Genomic DNA, 27500 nt, shown 5'->3' on the forward strand with positions numbered 1-27500 from the left:
ACGTTGAAAAAAAAGCGAAAGTCAACAAAGTGACAAAACTTTTGGAAAAAAGAATCAAAAACATCAAATATACCCGACAGTGTAAACGAAAAAGAGCCAAAAATGTATAAAATGTAACAAAAACCTTGAAAAAAGCATCCAAACCTGCATGAACACACGAAAATAATGCCGAAGAAAGTCAACAAAGTGACAAAACTTTTGGAAAAGGCAAGAAAAAATTTCGGTTTTTGCCCCTATTCCTAAAAAAGACAATATTCCTCTAGGCTGTTTTACTCGGCTAATGAAAGAGAATATTCCTGTGTACATGTAGTCGGGCAAAATGATTTTTCCAGCATGTTCCAGCGGTGAAGGACTTGTTGCAGCGTCTGATCTATCTATCTATCTATCTATCTATCTATCTATCTATCTATCTATCTATCTATCTAAAAAAACTACAAAACAAAAAATTCACCCCACATTTTTTTATACTTTTTTTTTTTTTTTTTTTTTTTTTTTTTTTTTTAATTTATCAAATCACAAAAAAAAAAAAAAAAAAAAAAATAAATAAAAAAAAAAAAAAAAAAAAAAAAAAAAAAAAAAAAAAAAAAAAAAAATTTTTTTTTTTTTTATTTAAAAAAATTTCTTTTTTTTTTTTTTTTAAATATAAAATTTTTTTCTGTTTCTATCTAATTGCGTTTCCCCGTCATAGTTTTTATTTTTCTGTTTTTTTTTCTTAATTGTTGGTAATTTTAAAAAAAAATAAAAAATATAAAAAAAAATAAAAAAAAAAAAAAAAAAAAAAAAAAAAAAAAAAAAAAAAAAAAAAAAAAAAAAAAAAAAAAAAAAAAAAAAAAAAAAAAAAAAAAAAAAAAAATATATAAAATCTTACCCTTAGCACCCAAACCAAAACTATACATCTAAAACCCCCAATAAACCTAAAAAAACAACACCCCCACCCACACATATATAAAAAAACAAATTAAAAAAAAACAATTTCAAATTTTTTCTTCTTCCCTTTCCTCCACCCCCCCCCCCCCCCCCTCCTCCCCCCCCCCCTCCCTACCCCCCCACCCACCTAATTTCCCACCCTCTTCTTTTTTTTCCCACATTTATTTTACAACACAAAAAAAAACTAAAAACAACCCACTTCCTTTCCCGGTCAGGCTCCGGTCTGCAGCCAGGCTGGCAGCTCTGTGACTGACATGCCGTATCTCTCTATAGGACATGTGTTTGATTGATAGAGAGAGAGAGGGCATGCTGATCTGTTGTTGTGTCTCTGTGTGGACCAGGATGCTGCAGAAAGATCCAGCATCCAGACCGTCGGCTGCAGAACTTCTCAAGACCCCCTTCATGGAGGACAACATGAAGGTTGGACCCTTTTAAACAACATGTGTCAAACTCAAGGCCCGTGGGGCCAAATCTGGCCCCTTGCAGCTTTAGATCTGGCCCAGTATATATATCTGTTTTGGGTTCACGATACATTTGAGCTCGCCTAGTTGTGCACCAAACCAAAAACACAGGAAAGTGTTTTTTTTAAACTGCAATTACCTGACATTCAAAGCAGAATTTGGGCAGATTTGCCGACTCTGAGACTCATAAATTCCCCCCAGAAGAAGAAGCAGAGAGAGAGAGTTTAAATATTCAGGCTGAGAAACAGGTTTTTGTTAAAAAATCTAATCTTTATTTTGCTTGATTTGCTAAATTCTACGATGGCTATGCAACTCTTTTGATGACTTTCGGAGGGCTTTATGTCGACAAAAATGTGACAAAAAAAACATATAAATATGTCAGAAAAAGCAACAGATTTACAAAAAGGTGACAAAGGTCTGAGAAAGCCGCAAAAAAGTCGGAACAAAATCAACAATAAATGTTTAAAAAGCTGCCAAAATGTTAAGAAAAGTTAGCCTGGACCAGCCAGACCCACATCCAGATGTTGGGTCTGGGGGAACTCACCATTGGCTGGGCTCAAAGTCTTCAAATTCCCCTCTGCACGCAATAGGATAGCGCTACAACCAATCAGAGCGACGAACAAGGTAGCGAAGCTAGGTGATAGGTTAAACTGTTGCCGTATCCGGTCGGCAAAACTCCGAACACATCTTCCCATTTTTTAAGAATGACTTTGGTGTCGTTCTTTGTTCTTTTCTCAAAGAAAAGCTGAACTCCAAGTCTTCCAGAAGACCGCTGTTCACCAGCAGCAGCAGCAGCCATAAGCCCCGCCCACAGACTCTATACACGATGTGATTGGCCTGACCAAAATTTGCATTTTTCCAGCTCGCAAGCCAACGGAGAGTGCCTAGACTGACTCTGGCTGCAAAATAAATTTGGGCCACTAGGTTGCGTCTAGAAACAAAAGCATGGTGGCATGCTCTCTTTCCAGTGTGGCCCTCTGGGAAAATGAGTTTGACACCCTTTGCTTTAAACACTTTAAAGTTGAACTTTCACATATCTGTACTTTGTTATTTATATTTCTGGAAACTTTTTCACTTTTTGCTCCGGTACATCTTCGTTACTCGCTACTTGCGGGACTTGTTTTTCGTCCGTTGGGGTGAGAGCTTCTTTGAGTGTGTCTCTTTGTTGTTGTCAGACTTTGAGTTTAAGACTACGAAGGTGTGGAAGCCCTGAATGTGATGCTCTACTTTTAAGGAAGTAAAGTTAAGTAAAGACTCCAGCAAGAACCCTCGGCGTTTGATTCTCTCAGCTGATTGGTCGTTAGTCGTTTTGGTGTGAAGGCGGCTTCAGGACTCCTGGTGGCGCTGAAACCATTCTCTGTTTAGTATAGCAGCGTGTGTGTTTACTGCAGACATTGCTCACAGGCTGATCAATTACACACACACACACACACACACACACACACACACACACACACACACACACACACACACACACATGCAAACACACATGCAAACACACACACACATACATACATACACACATGCACGCAAATACACACACACATACATACACACATGCACACAAACACACACACACACACATACATACATACATACACACACACAGATACACACACACACACACATACATACACACATGCACGCAAATACACACACACACATACATACACACATGCACACAAACACACACACACACATACATACACACATGCACGCAAACACACACACATGCACGCAAAACACACACACACACACACATACATACATACATCACACACACAGATACACCACACACACATACATACACACATACGAAATACAACACACACATACATACACACATGCACAATACACACACACACATACATACACACATGCACGCAAATACACACACACACACGCAAATACACACACACACATACATACATACATACATACATACACACACACACACACACACACACACACACACACACACACACACACACACACACACACACACACACACACACACACAGACACACACGCAAACACACACACAAATGCACACACACAAACACGCACGTGCATGCACACACGCACGTAAACACATGCATGCGAAAAACACACGCACAAACACACACGTGCGCAAACACGCACACACACAAACACACACGAACACACACACACACAAACAAACACACACAAACACGCACGCACACACACAGAAAAACAATATTGCACACACGCGCGTGCGCAAACACACACGTTCAAACACACATGCATGTGAAAAACACACACGCACGTACACACACGCATGCGCACACACACACGAGCAGTAACACCACATTTGTATCATACCAGCACTGTGACAAACTGTGCTGTTGATGTTTGGGAATGTGGAGCCAGAACACTGGTTTGTAATCAATTCTTACTAAAAAAATGAAAACACATACACACACACACACACACACACACACACACACACACACACACACACACACACACACACACACACACACACACACACACTCACTCACTCAGTCACTCTCATGTGTGTGTGTGTGTGTGTGTGTGCCAGCAGGATATTACTGCCGTACAGTCTGTCAGAGATCGCAGCTGCAGGCTGGAAACTCTCCGTGTGTGTGTGTGTGTGTGTGTGTGTGTGTGTGTGTGTGTGTGTGTGTGTGTGTGTGTGTGTGTGTGTGTGTGTGTGTGTGTGTGTGTGAACACTTGGAGCACCTGGAGAGAGATAACACATTTTCCCCACTCGGTTGCCATGGTTTCCACTGAAATACCATTATGCTGATGGGATTCATTACTGCAGCGTGGCACTCTGGGATATCGGAGCAGAGAGACAGTTCAGCTCGGGGGGGGGGAAGAGGTCTAGAAACCAGAGTCCACTGACACCCTCAGTTCATTTACAGGAATATTTCGGGGGAATAATGGCGCCGGGACGATGTGCTGTCGTCCCGATCCCATTCTTTGGCGATACATGGGCAGCTGATTGGATCAGTGTTCAAATCAAAAATCTAATCGATAACAAAATAACCTCCAATCAACTCTCTTGTAACGTTTGAGCCGCATGTACAGTACAGGCCAAAAGTTTGGACACACCTTCTCATTCAATGCGTTTCCTTTTTATTTTCATGACTATTTACATTGTAGATTCTCACTGAAGGCATCAAAACTATGAATGAACACATATGGAATTATAGTTTTAAACAAGTGTGAAGTAAACTGAAAACATATACATTTTAGATTCCTCAGAGCCACCCTTTGCTTTTTTATTAATAAGGGAAATAATTCCACTAATGAACCCTGACAAAGCACACCTGTGAAGGTAAAACCATTTCAGGTGACTACCTCATGAAGCTCATTGAGAGAACACCAAGGGTTTGCAGAGTTATCAAAAAAAGCAAAGGGTGGCTACTTTGAGGAATCTAAAATATAAGACATGTTTTCAGTTATTTCACACTTTTTTGTGTGGAAAAAATGAGGGAAAAAAGCTCCCAAAATGTTAAAAAAATAAAGTGACATGCGGTGACAAAAGCACATCAATAAACTCTCTCCATGTCTGGCCCCTCGGTGGGATTCTCTCTTTCCAGTGTGGCCTTCTGGGAAACTGAGTTTGACAGCCTTTGAGTTAAAAGGACATTTTCTTTGGTTGACTTTTTCTCGAAGGTTTTTTTGACTTCTTTCCAAAGTTTTATTAGGTTTTTTTTGTTGCCTTTTTTGCATGCAACATTTTGCATCACTTACAATTTATTGAACAATAGAAAACGTTACACTTCATAAGATAATGTATTCATAACTAGGGTTGGGTATCGCTAGCCTGGTGAGACCGTCCTGGTCTTGTGAGACCTTCTTGATCTGGTGAGACCTTCTTGATCTGGTGAGACCTTCTTGATCTGGTGAGACCTTCTTGATCTCGTGAGACCTTCTTGATCTTCTTGATCTGGTGAGACCTTCTTGATCTGGTGAGACCTTCTTGATCTCGTGAGACCTTCTTGATCTTCTTGATCTGGTGAGACCTTCTTGATCTTCTTGATCTGGTGAGACCTCTTCTGATCTGGTGAGACCGTCCTGATCTGGTGAGACCGTCCTGATCTGGTGAGACCTTCCTGATCTGGTGAGACCTTCCTGATCTGGTGAGACCTCTTCCGATCTGGTGAGACCTTCCTGATCTGGTGAGACCTCTTCTGATCTGGTGAGACCTTCCTGATCTGGTGAGACCTTCCTGATCTGGTGAGACCTTCCTGATCTGGTGAGACCTACCTGATCTGGTGAGACCTTTCTGATCTGGTGAGACCTTCCTGATCTCGTGAGACCTTCCAGGTCTCGTGAGACCGCGCTGATCTCGCAAGCTCCAGTTTTCCTCTCCCAGATCAGTCTGGCATCTTGAGATAGAGAAAATTTGGAGCCGTTCGCCAAAACGACCGACCAATCAGCGTTGTGTGTGAAAAGAGGTAGTATACAGTAAAAGTAAGACCCTGGCTCTGTGCCGGCTCTTTAGCTCTAGCTCTGAACCAGCACCTGGTTCTTGGTGGTGAAAAAAGGGGGGTATCAGAGGACTTAGGGTTTACGGTCCCAGAACACTATCTCATTAAATGTACCTCAAAAAGATGAATTTAATTACGTTACAGGACAAACTTTACACCACATGAAGTTCAGAGTTTGGATTATTAATTTTATGAACAATGTGTTTGTGTTTCTACAGAAAATGAAGGACAGGTTTGTGTCGAAAGACGAGAGCAAGAAAGACGCCGAGCTCATCGCCAGGAACATGTAGGACTTGCTGTTCCCTCCTCTTCTCTCCTCTTCTCCTTTCCTTTCATCTTAATCTTTCTGCTTTTTCTTGCCTCCCTATCCCTCCTCCTTCCTTTTCTTCATCACCGTCATTTCTTCTTCCTCTCTGTTATGCTTCTTAGCCTCAGAGACACACACACGTGCACACATACACACACACACACAGAAAGAGACACACACACACACACACATACGTACACACACACACACACACACACACACACACACACACATAGACACACACACACACACACACACACACACAGAGACACACACACACCCACATGTACAAACACACGTACACACACGTACACACTCACACGCACACACACACACACACACACACACACACACACACACACACACTCTTCAGTGAGTAGCTGCTATAATTAGAGCAGCGAGATATGTTAGTGTTAACCAGCTGTGTGTGTGTGTTTGCACACCGCTCACTGTCAGCTCAACCATCTTCAATACACACACACACACACACACACACACACACACACACACACACACACACACACACAGTAATGTAAAAACATACTTCAGCAAAAATGTGTAAGTAAGAGACATTTAAAGACAGCTTTTATTAAACAAATGGTGTGGAAACCGGTTTAATTTTAGTGCTCTCTCATTCAGTCTTTAGTCATTGTTATGTAGTGCAGTCAAATGTCCCGATTCACTTTAAATAGGCTACTACATATAGAGGGCTAGATTTATCAAGCCGCTTGCGCCCTGTTTCCAGGCGCTAATTGGTCGCAAAGACGGACGTAACCGATGCGGGCTGTTTACAAACGGGCGCACTTGGGTAAAATCTCAGATTGTCTGCCACATGAGCGAGAAGAGACAAGTTGAGCTTTCAATATGCGTTGGTGGGAGGGTCGTGGGGAAGGTGGGAGGATAAGCGCAAAGTGCCCCTAATTATACACTACAGGCCAAAAGTTTGGACCCACCTTCTCATTCAACGTGTTTCTTTATTTTCATGACTATTTACATTGTAGATTCTCACTGAAGGCATCAAAACTATGAATGAACACATATGGAATTATGTACTTAACAAAAAAGTGTGAAATAACAGAAAACATGTCTTATATTTTAGTTTCTTCAAAGTAGCCACCCTTTGCTTTTTTTGATAACTCTGCAAACCCTTGGTGTTCTCTCAATGAGCTTCATGAGGTAGTCACCTGAAATGGTTTTACCTTCACAGGTGTGCTTTGTCAGGGTTCATTAGTGGAAGTTTTTCCCTTATTAATAAAAAAGCAAAGGGTGGCTACTTTGAAGAATCTAAAATATAAGACATGTTTTCAGTTATTTCACACTTTTTTGTTAAGTACATAATTCCATATGTGTTCATTCATAGTTTTGATGCCTTCAGTGAGAATCTACAATGTAAATAGTCATGAAAATAAAAAGAAACACATTGAATGAGAAGGTGTGTCCAAACTTTTGGCCTGTACTGTATATCCCGTGGTGTTTACAAAGACTGTCAGTAAGAGCGCGCCTCTATTCTGCGGGGGAAATTCTCCGCCTCTTAAAAGCAGGTCTAAACCAGCCGCAGTCGAGCTTCCTCGTAGACCTTTTATGCCGCTGGTGACATGGCAACAGTAATTTGAGCAAGACGAAGACATAGGCGAGGCTGAAAATATGTTTGGTTACACTTTACTTTAAGTTTTCTACATGAGAGTGACATGACACTGTCATTAACGTGTCATAAAACATTATAAACAAGTCATAAACGTTTATGACATAACTCTTTTTTAGTAAGTGTCATTCGGTTTTGTCATGACACGTTAGGGTTAGGGTTAGGTTTGGGTTAAAACGCAGCACCCACAATGGGTGCTGCGAGGGGCACGGGCACAAGGGGACCACTGGTGTGAATAAAACACTTTATAAAAACTCCTTAAAAAACCAGGTTCGGTTAAATAAAAAAGAAAAAAGAAGACGGGGCTGTTTTTAAAAAAAAAAAAAAAAAAAAAACATCATATAAATAAAACCAAACTGTTAGTAAAAAATACATAAAACCAATGGCATGTGTATAATTATGCTAAAATCTTGAGGCAAGTAATTCAATTCGTAATAATAATAAAATAAAAATAAAAATAAAAATAAAAATAAAAATAAAAATAAAAATAAAAATAAATAAATAATAATAAATTATATATTAGTGACAGACAAAAAAATCCAATCAAATTCTTAAAATGTAAATAAGACAGAATAAAAGTTATAAAAGGACAAGCAAGGCATCTTCAAAATATTTATTAAAATAAATAAAATCAAGTAACTGGGTAGGACCTCCTCTGTAGGAATAGATTAAAACCCCCAAAAGGAAAGAATAGTAAAAATGGAAAAAAAACATACCATAAAGGAATTAAATAAAAAAAATAAAAAAATGTTTTGCAATAAATAGTTATTAACCATAAAACAATGAAAGGGTTAGGTTTAGGGTTCATGTGTCATGACTGTGTCATGTTAGTGTCATGTATTCATGACAGTGTCATGTCACTCTTATGTAGAAAACTTAAAGTAAAGTGTTACCATATGTTTTAACACAAGAATCACACTTTGTCAGTGAACACAACATCATTTAGCGTTACAGATCAAGCAGCCGTGCAATATTAGAGTTACTGGAAGAAATCAAAAATTGAAATTTGAATCTCCCACTCAGCGTTCACATCCCATTCCAGCAGTTGTTAAACTCTGTGACGCCTGAATTTATTCACAATTATATAAAAAAAAATGTATTATGTGTTTGTTATTATTATTGTAATTGTTGGGGCTTTGTAAATTATAGAGTGTGGTCTAGACCTACTTTATCTGTAAAGTGTCTCGAGATAACCTATGTTATGATTTGATACTATAAATACAATTGAATTGAATTTAATTGAATTTCTGGCTCCAAGCTGATGCTAAATTAAGTTGAGATTGTTAATTTGTCTATAGCATATAGAATAGATATACATTTAGGTATGATGCAAATTAGCGACAACAGGCATTCATGGTAAAATTCTTTATAAAAATAGTAAAATTAATAAAACACATTTTCCTATCTCAGATATCGTCACATTCCTGAAATAATTGTCATTTTTTAACAAAAATGATTTTGTTGCCTAAATCATCTCCTCATGGTGCTGGCCATCTCTGGTAAAATTGCCTAAATCCTCAGTTGAACAGGTCATGTGATTCTACACCTTTAGTATAACTGCCTATGTCAAGCGTGTGACTTAGGCAGTTTTATTTTTTGTGTTTTCTGAAAAACCTGAAAAAATGACTTAGGCAATTATTTTAGGAAGGTGACGATATGTAGATTTTATTCATGTTCACAATGTAATTGACAAATAAATGAATCTTGACAACAGCAAGAAAGAAAACACTCTCCTACTCCCTAACATTGACAGTAGTCTTTTTAGGATTAGGGTTAATTAGGGTTAGGGTCAATTAGGGTTAGGGTTAATCAGGGTTAGGGTTAGGGTTAATTAGGGTTAGGGTTAATTTTGCTTCCGTGAACTGGATGTAGTTCCCACTCCGACCGGTCCTACGAGAAACCAGTGTGTGTAAAAGGTTCCTAGGTATGTATCGAATGTAAACAAACCGGCATTTGGGGGGAATACACACTCTATCTCGCCTGCAGTCGGAATGGAAGTTAGCGACATTTGGCGTTAAGGGGCTAAACTCCTCGCTACATTACAAATATCGGCATCAGGATCATTTCAAACAGTCATAGCATCAGCAGTGGGAATATCGCAGTCTGCACTCAGCCGTATCATAGCACAAGTACCGCTTCGCTACAGCGCAATCTACGGTCTAGTGGGCGGAGAAAGATGCTGATTGGCTGATGGGTGTCAGGGTTGATAAATACTACGCAAACTGTGGAAGCATAGCGTGCGCTATTACCGAACTCGCGTAAACAGACGCAGCGCAAACTGCGCTAGTGTTATTAAATTAGGCCCTCTGTGTGTTTTCACACCTGTAGGTGGTTCGCTCTGAAATCGTCAGAAATCCAAATTCGTAAACTTGGTTCGGTTTCACTCGGAGAAAAATCAAAAAGCATCATTCCACACCACACAAACAACGTTCCCTCCTCTCATTGGTCAGATGTGTCCGGCGCAAGGCTGGTGAAAACAGGAAGAAGGTCCTGTGTTCTGGACGTCTCCATGGACGAACCAGCTCATTTCATAATCCAGACGTTGGCTGTGTCTCAAACCGCACACTTCTGTCGGTACACTGCTAAATGTGCACTGACCATTCAAAGCGGCCGCTACGGCAGGAAGTGGTCAGTGCACATTTAGCAGTGTCGTCCCAAAATGAACGCTTACGTTAAAAAACTTAACCGGAAAATGACGAGCGCTAGGCTCGGCTCGCTGCCTCTCAAAATCTGATGAAAATCTCTTAAACTGACCTTTGTGAGCTTCACTTCAGAATTCAAACCTCCTGTGGCGCCATTTTGATGCTACCAAGCCATCACCTCCCGTTAGCATCCCATTGACTCCCATTCATTTTGGCGTCACTTTGACAGCGAATAACTTTACATCTGAAGCGTTTAAAGACTCTATTTGTCCGTTGTTTATTTCTAAAGAAACACGACAATGTATAAAAGGCTCCATTACCTTGTACCTCACGTTATGGCTCCGTAGCAGACGCTTTTATAACAATAGGCTAACGATTGGGTCATAACCACGAGACTTACTGTCCCACAGTAGAGGAATTACCGTATAGTACAGGAGAAGCTCACAGGCAGTTTGGACTTCCATTAGCTGTTTAGGTTTAATGACTAATGTTAACTAGCATGTTAGTGATCAGTAATTAGCCTGTGTCTATGTTATCTCCTTACATATACCTACGCTCTCCGTCGCTGTGAGATTGGGAATGATTGAGATTTCTCTCGGCACAGCTACCAGAAGACTTCACACTTTCAGACAGGTTACTCACGTCACATCTACGTCTTCAAGCTCAGTTGGAGGCTGCTCAGTAACGCTCAGCCAGCACCGGGAAAGAGACTTCTGACATCCTTCACTGGTCTCAGTCCAGAGACTCGGGGTTACACGATATACTTAAAACTGTGTGCTTGAAGTGTGACGGTAGGCGCTTTGAGACACAGCCATTGTTTCTACGTCTGCTCTGCTCCGGTGTCGATCTCCAAAACTTTGTTTTGTTCGACCACGGAGACGCGAGGGAGACGGCGAGCTTGACCGCTGTCTGTCTCCGAGAGAGACACATCGAAGCTGCTACAGTTTGCTGCTGCGCTGCTGAATCGCAGATTGCAAAGCACACCTGACTCCCAGGGTTAGGGGTACCGAAACCTACGCAACCGGTAGGAATCGGACCGCATTACAACGCAAATTTCGGTTCCACTTAAAGTGACGGTTCGGAGTAATTTCACCCTAGGGTCCTTTGCACCATGACCTCGAGCCAAACACCCCCCCAGAAGCTTTTTTCACCTGGGTCTAACATTGGGAGAGTTAGCGTAGAGTAGCGTTATCAGCTGAATAGCTTAGCGCAGGCGCTAATGGATCCAGTGATGTATCTCGTAAGTTACCCCACTAATAATGCCCGAAATGATACCAAATGTCTACACTAGTACGAATAGGTTATGCTCTCATAAAACGATGGATTGTAAAGTTTGTAAGTACACCAGAAGTGTATGTAAATAACACTTGCCTGCTGGCTTCTGCTCTCTGCTGTTGTTGTTGCTACCTGCAGTTAGACGAGTGCTTAGGGACCATCTACAAATTACTACACCGAAAAGAGATACAACTAAAATATTTATTAATTTAATGATTAAATAAGGTAATGTCTCCAAACTTACCTCAGTTATTACTTGACTCCTGCTAGTTATACTACAGCACTTACTTTAAAAAATAAGTAAATAGTAAATATTTTTGTTGCATCTCTTTTGGGTGTTGTAATTTGGGTGAATTTACTCTGTTACTGTCCACCACTGAGAATGGAGTGATGTGATTGGACAGTTCCAGATGATAGTGTTTTGTGTTTTTTTGTGTGTGTGTGTGTGCAGGAAGAGCTAGATCACCTGCAGACGCTGATGGAGAGGTCAGAGGTCGAGCAGATGACGCCCAGAGAGAGAATGAGGCTCCGCAAACTGGAAGCTGCTGACGAGAAGGCAAAGAGACTCAGGTAACACACACACACACACACACACAAAGAGACACAGGTACACACACACACACAACACATCACACACATACACACACAAAGAGACTAGGGTAACACACAAACACACACACACACACACACACAGGCACTCAGAGACACACACACACAAAGAGACTCAGGTAACACACACACACAGGCACACACACACACACACACACACACACACAAAGAGACTCAGGTAACACACACACACACAAAGAGACTCAGGTAACACACACACACAAAGAGACTCAGGTAACACACACACACAGACTCAGGTAACACACACACACACACACACACAAAGAGACTAAGGTAACACACACACACACACAAAGAGACTCAGGTAACACACACACACACACACACACAAGGAGACTCAGGTAACACACACACACACACACACACACACACACAAAGAGACTCAGGTAACACACACACACACAAAGAGACTCAGGTAACACACACACACACACAAAGAGACTCAGGTAACACACACACACACACAAAGAGACTCAGGTAACACACACACACACACAAAGAGACTCAGGTAACACACACACACACACACACACACACACACACACACACACACACACACACACAAAGAGACTCAGGTAACACACACACACAGGCACGCAGAGACACACACACACACAAAGAATCTCAGGTAACACACACACAATGAGACTCAAGTAACACACCGCACACATACACACACACACACACAATGAGACTCAGGTAACACACACACACACACACACACACACACACACACACACACACACACACACACACACACACACACCACACACACACACACACACTCTAAAATGAAGTCTGTGAGAAAATGAGACTACTTCCCACTTGATTTATTACCTCAATAATAAAACAATTTTGGGGCGTTTTGTTTTTACATTTGGTCACAGACTGTATTCCGGGGATTTAGTTATGTATATACAAGTACATATATATATATAAATATATATATATATATATATATATATATATATATATATATATATATGTGTGTACTGACATAACCAGTTATACTGTGTATATTATTCTACATAATGAGTACTTTAAGTTCATTTTGATGCTCATCCTTCTGTTCTCGAGGACGATGTTGAACACTGATTTCGTGCAGAGCGTGTGTGCATGCCGAGAGCAGGACAGTGTCAGTGGAAGACACACACACACACACAACACACACACGCACACACACACATACACATACACACACACACACACACAAAAGACAGATATTCCAGGTAATGTGTACACCAAGCAGGACAGTGTCAGTGGAAGACACACAAACACACACACACACACACACACACACACACACACACACACACACACACACACACACACACACACACACACACACACACACACACACAAAGAGACCCAGGTAATGTGTGCACACTGAGAGCAGGACAGTGTCAGTGGAAGACACACACACACACACACACACACACACACACACACACACACACACAAAGAGACCCAGGTAATGTGTGCACACCAAGAGCAGGACAGTGTCAGTGGAAGACACACACACACACACACACACACACACACACACACACACACACACACACACACACACACACACACACACACACACACACACACACACAAAGAGACCCAGGTAATGTGTGCACACTGAGAGCAGGACAGTGTCAGTGGAAGACACACACACACACACACACACACACACACACACACACACACACACACACACACAAAGACAGTGTCAGTGGAAGAGGGCTGATTGGCTCAGACAGACTCCTCGTCTCTTCCTGTCCCTCGGCGCCACCGTGTTAATCGAGTTCGGTGGCTCCGAGCGGCTGTTAAACAGGTTGGATTCTGGGTAATAAAGCGCCTCTCGGCCGCGACTCATCGGAGCGGATCCAATCAGGCGGGGATCGCATTACAGGACGCCGCACGCCACCTGAACACGCTCACTCACACAGATGGCAGACGGAGCTCAGACACAGGAAATAACCACAAGTCTCAAGCCTCCATTTAGTAGAAGGGAGAGTTGCTGTCACTGCTAGATGTGAGTCCAGTGTAGAGTTGCGCATGCGCAGATCTGGTTTGCTGTTGGCCACAGAATAATGAGATAGGTACATCACATAAAGATCATTTATTATTTAGAGTAAGCGGCATGATCCCTGATGTCAGTTCTGGGTTAGAGGCTGAAGTAGTCTACAAGAACCTGCTAACGAGAGACTTCTGTAACGGCTGAAGTAGTCTACAAGAACCTGCTAACCAGAGACTTCTGTAATGTCTGAAGTAGTCTACAAGAACCTGCTAACCAGAGACTTCTGTAATGGCTGAAGTAGTCTACAAGAACCTGCTAACGAGATACTTCTGTAATGTCTGAAGTAGTCTACAAGAACCTGCTAATGAGAGACTTCTGTAATGGCTGAAGTAGTCTACAAGAACCTGCTAATGAGAGACTTCTGTAATGTCTAAAGTAGTCTACAAGAGCCTGCTAACGGGAGACTTCTGTAATGTCTGAAGTAGTCTACAAGAACCTGCTAACCAGAGACTTCTGTAATGTCTAAAGTAGTCTACAAGAGCCTGCTAACGGGAGACTTCTGTAATGTCTGAAGTAGTCTACAAGATCATGCTAACGAGAGACTTCTGTAATGTCTGAAGTAGTCTACAAGAACCTGCTAACCAGAGACTTCTGTAATGTCTGAAGTAGTCTACAAGAAACTGCTAACGAGAGACTTCTGTAATGTCTGAAGTAGTCTACAAGAACCTGCTAACGAGAGACTTCTGTAATGTCTGAAGTAGTCTACAAGAACCTGCTAACCAGAGACTTCTGTAATGTCTGAAGTAGTCTACAAGAACCTGCTAATGAGAGACTTCTGTAACGTCTGAAGTAGTCTACAAGAACCTGCTAACGAGAGACTTCTGTAATGGCTGAAGTAGTCTACAAGAACCTGCTAACGAGAGACTTCTGTAATGTCTGAAGTAGTCTACAAGAACCTGCTAACGAGAGACTTCTGTAATGTCTGAAGTAGTCGACAAGAACCTGCTAACGAGAGACTTCTGTAATGTCTGAAGTAGTCTACAAGAACCTGCTAACCAGAGACTTCTGTAATGTCTGAAGTAGTCTACAAGAACCTGCTAACGAGAGACTTCTGTAATGTCTGAAGTAGTCTACAAGAACCTGCTAACGAGAGACTTCTGTAATGTCTGAAGTAGTCTACAAGAACCTGTCTGAAGTAGTCTACAAGAACCTGCTAACGAGAGACTTCTGTAATGTCTGAAGTAGTCTACAAGAACCTGCTAACGAGAGACTTCTGTAATGTCTGAAGTAGTCTACAAGAACCTGCTAATGAGAGACTTCTGTAATGTCTGAAGTAGTCTACAAGAACCTGCTAACGAGACTTCTGTAACGGCTGAAGTAGTCTACAAGAACCTGCTAACGAGAGCTTCTGTAATGTCTGAAGTAGTCTACAAGAACCTGCTAACGAGAGACTTCTGTAATGTCTGAAGTAGTCGACAAGAACCTGCTAACGAGAGACTTCTGTAATGGCTGAAGTAGTCTACAAGAATCTGCTAACGAGAGACTTCTGTAATGTCTGAAGTAGTCTACAAGAACCTGCTAACCAGAGACTTCTGTAATGGCTGAAGTAGTCTACAAGAGCCTGCTAACGAGAGACTTCTGTAATGGCTGAAGTAGTCTACAAGAACCTGCTAACCAGAGACTTCTGTAATGGCTGAAGTAGTCTACAAGAACCTGCTAACGAGAGACTTCTGTAATGGCTGAAGTAGTCTACAAGAACCTGCTAACGAGAGACTTCTGTAATGTCTGAAGTAGTCTACAAGAACCTGCTAACGAGAGACTTCTGTAATGTCTGAAGTAGTCGACAAGAACCTGCTAACGAGAGACTTCTGTAATGTCTGAAGTAGTCTACAAGAACCTGCTAACCAGAGACTTCTGTAATGTCTGAAGTAGTCTACAAGAACCTGCTAACGAGAGACTTCTGTAATGTCTGAAGTAGTCTACAAGAACCTGCTAATGAGAGACTTCTGTAATGTCTGAAGTAGTCTACAAGATCATGCTAACGAGAGACTTCTGTAATGTCTGAAGTAGTCTACAAGAACCTGCTAACGAGAGACTTCTGTAATGTCTGAAGTAGTCTACAAGAACCTGCTAACCAGAGACTTCTGTAATGTCTGAAGTAGTCTACAAGAACCTGCTAATGAGAGACTTCTGTAACGTCTGAAGTAGTCTACAAGAACCTGCTAACGAGAGACTTCTGTAACGGCTGAAGTAGTCTACAAGAACCTGCTAACGAGAGACTTCTGTAATGTCTGAAGTAGTCGACAAGAACCTGCTAACGAGAGACTTCTGTAATGGCTGAAGTAGTCTACAAGAACCTGCTAACGAGAGACTTCTGTAATGTCTGAAGTAGTCTACAAGAACCTGCTAACCAGAGACTTCTGTAATGGCTGAAGTAGTCTACAAGAGCCTGCTAACGAGAGACTTCTGTAATGGCTGAAGTAGTCTACAAGAACCTGCTAACCAGAGACTTCTGTAATGGCTGAAGTAGTCTACAAGAACCTGCTAACAAGAGACTTCTGTAATGTCTAAAGTAGTCTACAAGAACCTAACGAGAGACTTCTGTAATGTCTAAAGTAGTCTACAAGAACCTGCTAACGAGAGACTTCTGTAAGGTCTGAAGTAGTCTACAAGAACCTGCTAACCAGAGACTTCTGTAATGGCTGAAGTAGTCTACAAGAACCTGCTAATGAGAGACTTCTGTAATGGCTGAAGTAGTCTACAAGAACCTGCTAATGAGAGACTTCTGTAATGTCTGAAGTAGTCTACAAGAACCTGCTAATGAGAGACTTCTGTAATGTCTGAAGTAGTCTACAAGAACCTGCTAATGAGAGACTTCTGTAATGGCTGAAGTAGTCTACAAGAACCTGCTAACCAGAGACTTCTGTAATGTCTGAAGTAGTCTACAAGAACCTGCTAACGTGAGACTTCTGTAATGTCTGAAGTAGTCTACAAGAACCTGCTAACGAGAGACTTCTGTAATGGCTGAAGTGGTCTACAAGAACCTGCTAACGAGAGACTTCTGTAATGTCTGAAGTGGTCTACAAGAACCTGCTAACGAGAGACTTCTGTAATGTCAATACAATAAAAATGGACCTACGTAACGAAGTTGGTTCACTGCTGGCTGCGAGTTAGCAATCAAACATAACAACGGCTGTCATTTGAATGGCGTTTTGAGCTAACGTTAGTAAACAAACAATCATAGATAGCTACAACGTCTGCCCGCTCCAGATCCCTTGGCATTATACCGTAAACCGTTTTAAATCTGAGCATGCGCAACTCACATCTGCACTAGACTCACATCAGGTAGTGAGAGTTGCGCCGGACCTGCAGTTTCCTGGCAGTTCGGGACCGATATTTGGAGCATAAAAATTAAAACGCTGCTTCTCCAGAAGGGGTGTGACAAAATACCCATACGACAATCAGTCCCTCCAGAAAAATGTGATCATGCGATCGCATAATTCAATGTATAGTCAGCCAAAGTCATATTTTCAAATACGCAGCACTTTCGTTGCATCAATAAAATCGGTCTATCGCTACCGAGGACAACCGGAGTGATTAAAGAGGTTTTGGGTTTCTGTCCCGACAGGAAACTGGCCGAGGAGAAATACGAAGAGATCCACACCCGCAGGAGGGAACTCAGGAGCCGACATTTTGAAAAAGTCAGCCTGGACGTTCTGAACGTAAGAAACAGATTTAAATCACCTTATACGAGTTATATATCTACCCCACAGACCACAGACCTCTTCTCTTCACCGGCTTACTTAATCCTCCTAGTCCTGGAAGTTTAAAGTAAAGAATCTGAAGGTTCTGAAGGGTTCTGAAGGTTTTAAGGGTTCAAAGGGTTCAAAGGGTTCAAAGGGTTCAAAGGGTTCTGAGGGTTCTGAAGAGTTCAAAGGGTTCTGAGGGTTCTGAAGGTTCTGAAGGGTTCAAAGGGTTCTGAGGGTTCTGAAGGTTCTGAAGGGTTCAAAGGGTTCAAAGGGTTCAAATGGTTCAAAGGGTTCTGAGGGTTCTGAAGGGTTCAAAGGGTTCTGAGGGTTCTGAAGGGTTCAAAGGGTTCAAAGGGTTCTGAGGGTTCTGAAGTGTTCTAAGGGTTCTGAAGGGATCTGAAGGGTTCTAAGGGTTTTTGAGGGTTCTGAAGGGTTCTAAGGGTTTTTGAGGGTTCTGAAGGGTTCTGAAGGTTTTAAGGGGTCAAAGGGTTCAAATGGTTCTGAGGGTTCTGAAGGGTTCTGAAGTGTTCTAAGGGTTCTGAAGGGTTCTTTGGGTTCCGAGGGTTCTGAAGGGTTCTGAAGTGTTCTAAGGGTTCTGAAGGGATCTGAAGGGTTCCAATGGTTCTGAATGGTTCTAAGGGTTTTTGAGGGTTCTGAAGGGTTCTAAGGGTTCTGAAGGGTTCTAAGGGTTTGATGGGTTCTGATGGGTTCGGAAGGGTTCTAAGGGTTTTGAAGTTTATAAGGGTTCTGAAGGTTATAAGGGTTCTGAAGGTTTTAAGGGTTCTGAAGGGTTCTAAGGGTTTTGATGGGTTTTAAGGGTTCTAAAGGGTTCTAAGGGTTCTGAGGGGTTCTAAGGATTTTGATGGGTTCTAAGGGTTCTAAAGGGTTCTGAAGGGTTTTGATGGGTTCTGATGGTTCTAAAGAGACTCAGAGAAAGTGTTTAGGTGTAGTTAAACAGTTTAAGATAATCTACACCTTTATTTAATGCATTTGGCCACTACTACTAGCATGTGTTAGCATTTTAACGTATGTTAGCATTTTACTGTGTGTTAGCATGTAAACATGTTAGCATGTCTTAGCATTTGTTAGCATATGTCATGTTAGCATGCATTATGTTAGCATATGTCATGTTAGCATGCATTATGTTAGCATATGTAAGCATTTTAGCACTTTTTTTAGCATGTGTTAGCATATGTTAGCAGGTTTGCATATTTTAGTGAATTAGCATGTGTTAGCATGTGTTAGCATAATTTAGCGTGTTAGCATGTGTTAGCCTATTCTAGCATATGTCGGCGTGTTTTAGCCTATTTTAGCATTTTTCAGCGTGTTTAGCATATTTTAGCGTGTGAGCATGTGTTAGCATGTGTTAGCATCTGCTGCTACTGATACGTAGAGGAAGTGTTGAGGTGTTACTTCTCTCTCTGAGTCGGTGGATGTTTGAACGGAGAGGAACTAAACGAGTGAATTAAAACTAAAACCCCAGGAGAGCAGAGAGGACGGAGCCTGCCGAAGTCAACCAATCAGCATCCAGGACCACGGGGGGTCACCAGGAGGTTCGCAGCCAATCCTGATGAAGCAGGAGGACAGCAAGATGTCGGAGTCGGAGGTGCACGGTGAGAAAAACACCATCTTAGTTTACGTTTCCTACACGTTACGGATGAAGATAATTCTTCACATTTTCTGTAACCTAGAAATCTAAACGCCCCCTAGTGGCAGCTAATGTAATTTGCAGCCAGGGTCAGTCTAGTAACTCTCCGTTGGCTTGCGAGCTGGAAAAACCAAAATCTGCTCAGGCCAATCACATCGTGTATAGAGTCTGTGGGCGGGGCTTATGGCTGCTGTCTTCTGGAAGCCTTGGAGTTCAGATTTTCTTTCAGTCCTTCTGAAAAAGCCGACAAAAAGGTGACTAAAAAAGGCGACGAAAAGGCAACAAATAGGTGACGAAAAAGGCGACAAAAAGGCGACGAAAAGGCAACAAATAGGTGACGAAAAGGCCGGCCAAAAAAGGCGACAAAAAGGCGCAAAAAAAGGCGCAAACAAAAAGGCGACAAAAAGGCGACAAAAAGGCGACAAAAAGGTGACGAAAAGGCAACAAAAAGGCAACAGAAAGGCGACGAAAAGGAGACGAAAAGGCGAAGAAAAGGCTACAAATAGGTGACAAAAAGGCGACAAAAAGGTGACGAAAAGGCAACGAAAAGGCAACAAAAAGGCGACGAAAAGGCAACAAATAGGCGACAAAAAGGTGACAAAAAGGCAAACGAAAAGGCGACAAAAAGGCGACAAAAAGGCGAATCGAAAAGGAGACGAAAAGGCCACAAAAAGGCTACAAATAGGTGACAAAAAGGCGACGAAAAGGTGACGACAAGGTGACAAAAAGGCGAAGAAAAGGTGACAAAAAGGCGACAAAAAGGTGACTAAAAAAGGCGAAGCAAAGGCGACGAAAAGGCAACAAATAGGTGAGGAAAAGGCAACAAAAAGGCGACGAAAAGGCAACAAATAGGTGACGAAAAAGGCGACGAAAAGGCAACAAATAGGTGACGAAAAAGGCGACAAAAAGGCGACAAAAAGGCGACGAAAAGGCAACAAAAAGGCGACGAAAAGGCAACAAATAGGCGACAAAAAGGTGACGAAAAGGCAACAAAAAGGCAACAAAAAGGCGACAAAAAGGAGACGAAAAGGCGAAGAAAAGGCTACAAATAGGTGACAAAAAGGCGACAAAAAGGTGACGAAAAGGCAACGAAAAGGCAACAAAAAGGCGACGAAAAGGCAACAAATAGGCGACAAAAAGGTGACGAAAAGGCAACGAAAAGGCAACGAAAAGGCGACAAAAAGGCTAATTAAAAGGGAGACCTAAAAAGGCCACAAAAAGGCTACAAATAGGTGACAAAAGAAAAGCACGAAGGTAGACACGGTGACAAAAAGGCGAAGAAAAAGGTGACAAAAAGGCGACAAAAAGGTGACTAAAAAAGGCGAAGCAGAGGCAATGAAAAAGGCAAACAAATAGGTGAGGAAAAGGCAACAAAAAGGCGACGAAAAGGCGACAAAAAGGCGACAAAGAGGCGACAAAAAGGCGACGAAAAGGAGACGAAAAGGCGAAGAAAAGGCTACAAATAGGTGACAAAAAGGCGACGAAAAGGCGACAAAAAGGAGACGAAAAGGCGAAGAAAAGGCTACAAATAGGTGACAAATGGGTAACAAAAAGGCGACGAAAAGGCAACAAAAAGGCGAAGAAAAGGTGACGATACATTATGTCTCTTCACTGACATTTTAATTTCTTGTGCTCAGTCCCTGACAGCAGCTCAGCGGACAGTAAAATTACTCTTAGTGTTTCCTGTTTAAACCATATCAGAAGAATAACTTTTCATCACTTCTCAGCTGTGACGTGTGTGTGGATTTAAGCCGCCCGTCACGTTCTCTGTCACTGGAGCTCTCCGACTGAGCCGAGCAGCCGCTAAGTCAAAACTAATGAAATTTGCAGGTTATTTCGAAGCAGAAAAGCTCTCCGGAGATATCCGGGTTTGAGCAACTTAATCAGGTGTTTGTCTAGAAAATCCTGTCGGGCTTTTAGAAAGGTTATAAATCTCATTAAAATGAATGTCTGTTTGGACGGATGCTTTAAATGAGGAAAGGGGAACTCCTGATCTTATGTTATCGTCCGTTGGTCTGTCTTCTCGTCCGTCCGCTGTGGGAGCAGTACGTTTGGGATACATGATTTAAGGAAAGTGCCGAGCTCTTTAGCTCATTATGGAGTTTATAGACGCCTGATTGCATCAAAGTGCTCGGGGACAGATGATGAAACCTGAGAGTTTCTGTGCCGCTGCTGCTCAGAGACAAAAAGGCAAAAACACACAGACGAAAAGACTCACTTTGGGGAGAGAAGAAAGGCTGTCAAGGATTTCAATTTCACGTTTTCTCACACACGAAATATTCTCACTTTATACAACATCTCCTCACTTTATACAACATCTTCTCACTTTATACATCTCCTCACTTTCTAAAACATCTCCACACTTTATAAAACATCTCCACATCTCCTACACACCCCTCACTCTTATACACCCCTCACTTTACACATCTCCTCACCTTAATAAATGCCTCCTCACCTTATACAACATCCTCACTCTCTCCCCACTTTATACAACATCTCCTCACCCTAATACAACATCCCCTCACTTTATACAACATCTCCTCACTTATACAACTCCCCCTCACCTTATACAACATCTCCCTCACTTTATACAACATCCCCTCACCTCACTTTATACAACATCTCCCTCACTCCTACAACATCCCCTCACTTTATACAACATCTCCCCACTTTATACAACATCCCTCACTTTCCACACACATCCCCTCACTCTTTATACAACATCTCCTCACTTATACAACATCTCCCCACACACTCCTCACTCTTATACAACATCTCCCTCACTTTATACAATCCCACTATACATCTCCTCACTTATACAACATCCCCTCACTTTATACAACATCTCCCCACTCTTTAAACATCTCCTCACTTTTATACAACATCTCCCTCACTCTATAAACATCCCTCACTTTATACAACATCTCCCTCACTTTATACAAACCTCCTCACTTTATACAACATCTCCCTCACCTTTACAACATCTCCTCACTTATACAACATCTCCCTCACTTTATACCAACTCCCCTCACTTTATACATCCTCTCACTTTATACAAATCCCTCACCTTTATACAACATCCCTCACCTATACAACATCTCCCTCACTCTCCCTCACCTCACTCCTACCCCCTCACTTTAAACATCTCCCCTCACTTTAACCCTCCCCCACATCTCCTCACTTTATACAACTCTCACACCCTTCTACAACATCTCCTCACTTATACAACATCTCCCTCACCTATACCAACATCTCCTCACCTACACAACACCCTCACCATACAACATCCCTCACCTAACACCCCTCACCTTATACATTCCACCCTCACTCCTCCCTCACTTTATACATCTCCCCCACTCTCCCCTCACTCCTTTACATCCCCTCACTTTATACATCTCCTCACTTTATACAACTCTCCTCACCTTCTACAACGCCCTCACTCTTATACAACATCCCTCACGATACAACATCCCCTCACTGATACAACATCTCCCTCACTTGATACAACATCCCCACCTTTATACACTCCACACTTTATACATCCCTCACTTTATAACCCCCCTCACTTTACATCCCCCTCACCTCCCTCACCTTATACAACACACTCCCCACTTTATACCCCTCCTCACTTTATAACATCTCCCACTTTATACAACATCTCCCTCACCTTATACAACATCTCCTCACTTTATAACATCCCCACACTTATAAACATCTCCCTCACTCCTTTATACAACATCCTCACCTTATACAACATCTCCTCACCTACATCTCCTCACTTTATACATCCCACACCACCTCACCACTTTATACAACTCCTCACCTTATACAACATCTCCTCACTTTATACCTCACCTTATCACAACATCCTCACCTCCTCACTTTATACAACATCCTCACCTTATACAACATCTCCCTCACTTCTCACAACACTCCCCTCACTTTATACAACATCCCCTCACTTTATACAACATCTCCACATAATCTCACCTTTATACAACATCTCCCTCACTTTATACAACATCTCCACCTTTATACAATCCTCACTTTATACAACATCTCCACCTTTATACCAATCCTCACCTTTATACAATCTCACTCCTCACCTAATCCTCCACTCACCACTATCTCCTCACCTTATACACCCTTCACTACAACCTCCCACTTTATACAATCCTCCTCACTTTATACAACATCCTCACCTTTCACACAACATCTCCTAATTTATACATCTCCTCACTTTATACAACATCTCCTCACTTTATCTCACTCTAAACCTCACTTTATACAACATCCCTCACCTTTTATACACTCATAACACCTCACCTTCATACTTCTACAACATCTCTCACGCACAACATTCCTCACCTTTATAACATCTCCCTCACCTATCTCCATAACATCTCACCTTTCCCTACAACATCCTCACCTTTATACAACATCTCACCTTATAACATCTCCCTCACTTTATAACATCTTCACCTCACTTCACATACTCCACACCCCCTCACTTTACTCCCCTCACCACACCTTCACCAACCTCCTCACTTACAATCTCCCTCACCATACAACATCTCCCTCACTTTATACAACATCTCCACTCACTTTAATCTCCACACTTTACATCCTCACTTTATACTCACTTTATTAACTCCCTCACCTTATACAACATCTCCTCACTTTATACAACATCTCCACCTTACACAACATCTCCCTCACTCTTTACATCTCCTCACTTTATACCACATCCTCACCTTTATACAACATCCCCTCACTTTACATCTCCTCACTTATACAACATCTCCCTCACTCCTTACTACAACATCTCCACACTTTATACAACGTCTCCTCACTTTATACATCTCCTCACTTTATACAACATCTCCTCACTTTTACAACACCCCCTCACTCAACAACACTCCTCACTCCCTACTCTTAACATCTCCCTCACTTTATACAACATCTCCCTCACTCTCCCCACACCACATCTCCCCACCTTTATACACCTCCTCACTTTATACACACATCTCCCTCACTTTATATACAACCCCTTCACTTCCTACATCTCCCCTCACTTTATACAACATCTCCTCACTTTATACAACATCTCCTCACTTTATACAACATCTCCCCTCACTTTATACATCTCCTCACTTTATACAACATCTCCTCACTTTATACATCTCCTCACTTTATACGTCTCCTCACTTTATACATCTCCCTTTACTTTGCACATCTCCTCACTTTATATAACGCCCCTCACTTTAAACATCTCCTCACTTTCATAACAACATCTCCCTTACTTTAAAACATCTCTCACTTTGCAATGCATAACATCTCCTCACTTTAACATCTCCCTTCACTTTAAATATCTCTCTCACTTTATACACATATCCCCTCACTTTATACTCCTCACTCTATACACAACATCTCCCTCACTTTATATATCCTCACTTATAACCCCCTCACTTTACACAACATCTCCCACTTTATACATCTCCTCACTTTTATACAAACCTTCACTACATAACATCCCCTCACTTTAACATCTCCTCACTTTATACGAAACCTCACTTCTACATACTCCTCACTCTTTATACACACCTTCACTTTATCACTTTATCTCCTCACTTTATCTCCCTCACCATATTCTCCTCACTTTATACAACATCTCCTCACTTTATACAACATCTCCTCACTTTATACAACATCTCCTCACTTTATACAACATCTCCTCACTTTATACAACATCTCCTCACTTTATACAACATCTCCTCACTTGATACAACATCTCCTCACTTGATACAACATCTCCTCACTTGATACAACATCTCCACACTTTATACAACATCTCCTCACTTTATACAACGTCTCCTCACTTTATACAACATCTCCTCACTTTATACAACATCTCCTCACTTTATAACGTCTCCTCACTTTATACAACATCTCCTCACTTTATACATCTCCTCACTTTATACATCTCCTCACTTTATACAACATCTCCTCACCTTATACAACGTCTCCTCACTTTATACAACATCTCCTCACCTTATACAACATCTCCTCACCTTATACAACATCTCCTCACTTTATACATCTCCTCACTTTATACAACATCTCCTCACCTTCTACAACATCTCCTCACTTTATACAACATCTCCTCACCTTATACAACATCTCCTCACTTTATACAACATCTCCTCACCTTATACAACATCTCCTCACCTTATACAACATCTCCTCACCTTATACAACATCTCCTCACCTTCTACAACATCTCCTCACCTTATACAACATCTCCTCACCTTATACAACATCTCCTCACCTTCAAAAAGGCACCAAAATATCCCAAAAACTTTCGAAAAAAGTGACAAAAACGTTGGAAAAAAAAAACTCAATAAGGCAACAAAAAATAGTCGTGAAAAAATCTTGAAACTAAAACATCTTCTCACTTTCTAAAACACATCCTCACACAAAACAAACGATGAAAATGGAGCCGAAAACTGACCCGAAAAAGGAGTGGAAACAGGTGACAAAAAGCTGACAAAAAGGCAATATAAAGGCGACAAAAAGGTGACAAAAAGTCGACATTAAGGCGAAACTAAGGCAACGAAAAGGTGGCAAATAAGGCGACGAAAAGGCAACAAAAAGGCAACAAAAAGGCGACAAATAAGGCGACAAATAAGGCGACAAATAAGGCGACAAATAAGGCGAAGAAAAGGCGACGAAAGGCGAAGAAAAGGTGACGAAAAGGCCACTAAAAGGCGACATAAAGGCGACGAAAAGATGACGAAAAGATGACAAAAAGGCGACATTAAGGCGAAATTAAGGCAACGAAAAGGTGGCAAATAAGGCGATGAAAAGGCAACGAAAAGGCAACACAAAGGTGACATAAAGGCGATGAAAAGGCGACATAAAGGTGACAAATAAGGCGAAGAAAAGGCGACATAAAGGCGACATAAAGGCGACGAAAAGATGACGAAAAGATGACGAAAAGGCGACATAAAGGTGACATAAAGGTGACATAAAGGCGACAAATAAGGCGAAGAAAAGGCGACATAAAGGCGACAAATAAGGCGAAGAAAAGGCGACATAAAGGCGACAAATAAGACGAAGAAAAGGCGACTAAAAAGCAACAAATAAGGCAAAGAAAAGGCGACTAAAAAGCAACAAATAAGGCGAAGAAAAGGCGACTAAAAAGCAACAAATAAGGCGAAGAAAAGGCGACTAAAAAGCAACAAATAAGGCGAAGAAAAGGCGACGAAAAGACGACGAAAAGATGACGAAAAGGCGACATAAAGGTGACATAAAGGTGACATAAAGGTGACATAAAGGGTGACATAAAGGCGACAAATAAGGCGAAGAAAAGGCGACTAAAAAGCAACATATAAGCGAAGAAAAGGCGACGAATAGACGACGAAAAGACGACGAAAAGATGACGAAAAGGTGACATAAAGGTAACATAAAGGTGACATAAAGGCGACAAATAAGGCGAAGAAAAGGCGACATAAAAGGCGACAAATAAAAAAGGCGTAAAGGCGTAATATAAAGGCAAGAAAAGGCGACATAAAGGCGACATAAAGGCGACAAATAAGGCGAAGAAAAGGCGACTAAAAAGCAACATATAAGCGAAGAAAAGGCGACGAATAGACGACGAAAAGACGAATAAAAGATCGAATTTAAAAAGATGACGAAAAGGTGACATAAAGGTAACATAAAGGTGA

General features: G+C 41.6%; 1 protein-coding gene across 1 annotated transcript in view; it reads left to right on the forward strand.

Annotated features, from left to right (window-relative positions):
- The window catches only part of nek11 (NIMA-related kinase 11), an 89389-nt gene that overhangs the window by 38699 nt on the left and 23190 nt on the right, over positions 1-27500 (forward strand). Inside the window, 6 exon segments of the mRNA XM_039806188.1 lie at positions 1269-1347; positions 6091-6158; positions 8389-8399; positions 12200-12308; positions 18005-18098; positions 19609-19738. Of these exon segments, the coding sequence (XP_039662122.1) occupies positions 1269-1347; positions 6091-6158; positions 8389-8399; positions 12200-12308; positions 18005-18098; positions 19609-19738 (491 nt within the window).

Source organism: Perca fluviatilis, chromosome 7 (genome assembly GCF_010015445.1).
Source record: "Perca fluviatilis chromosome 7, GENO_Pfluv_1.0, whole genome shotgun sequence".
Taxonomy (NCBI): Eukaryota; Metazoa; Chordata; class Actinopteri; order Perciformes; family Percidae; genus Perca; species Perca fluviatilis.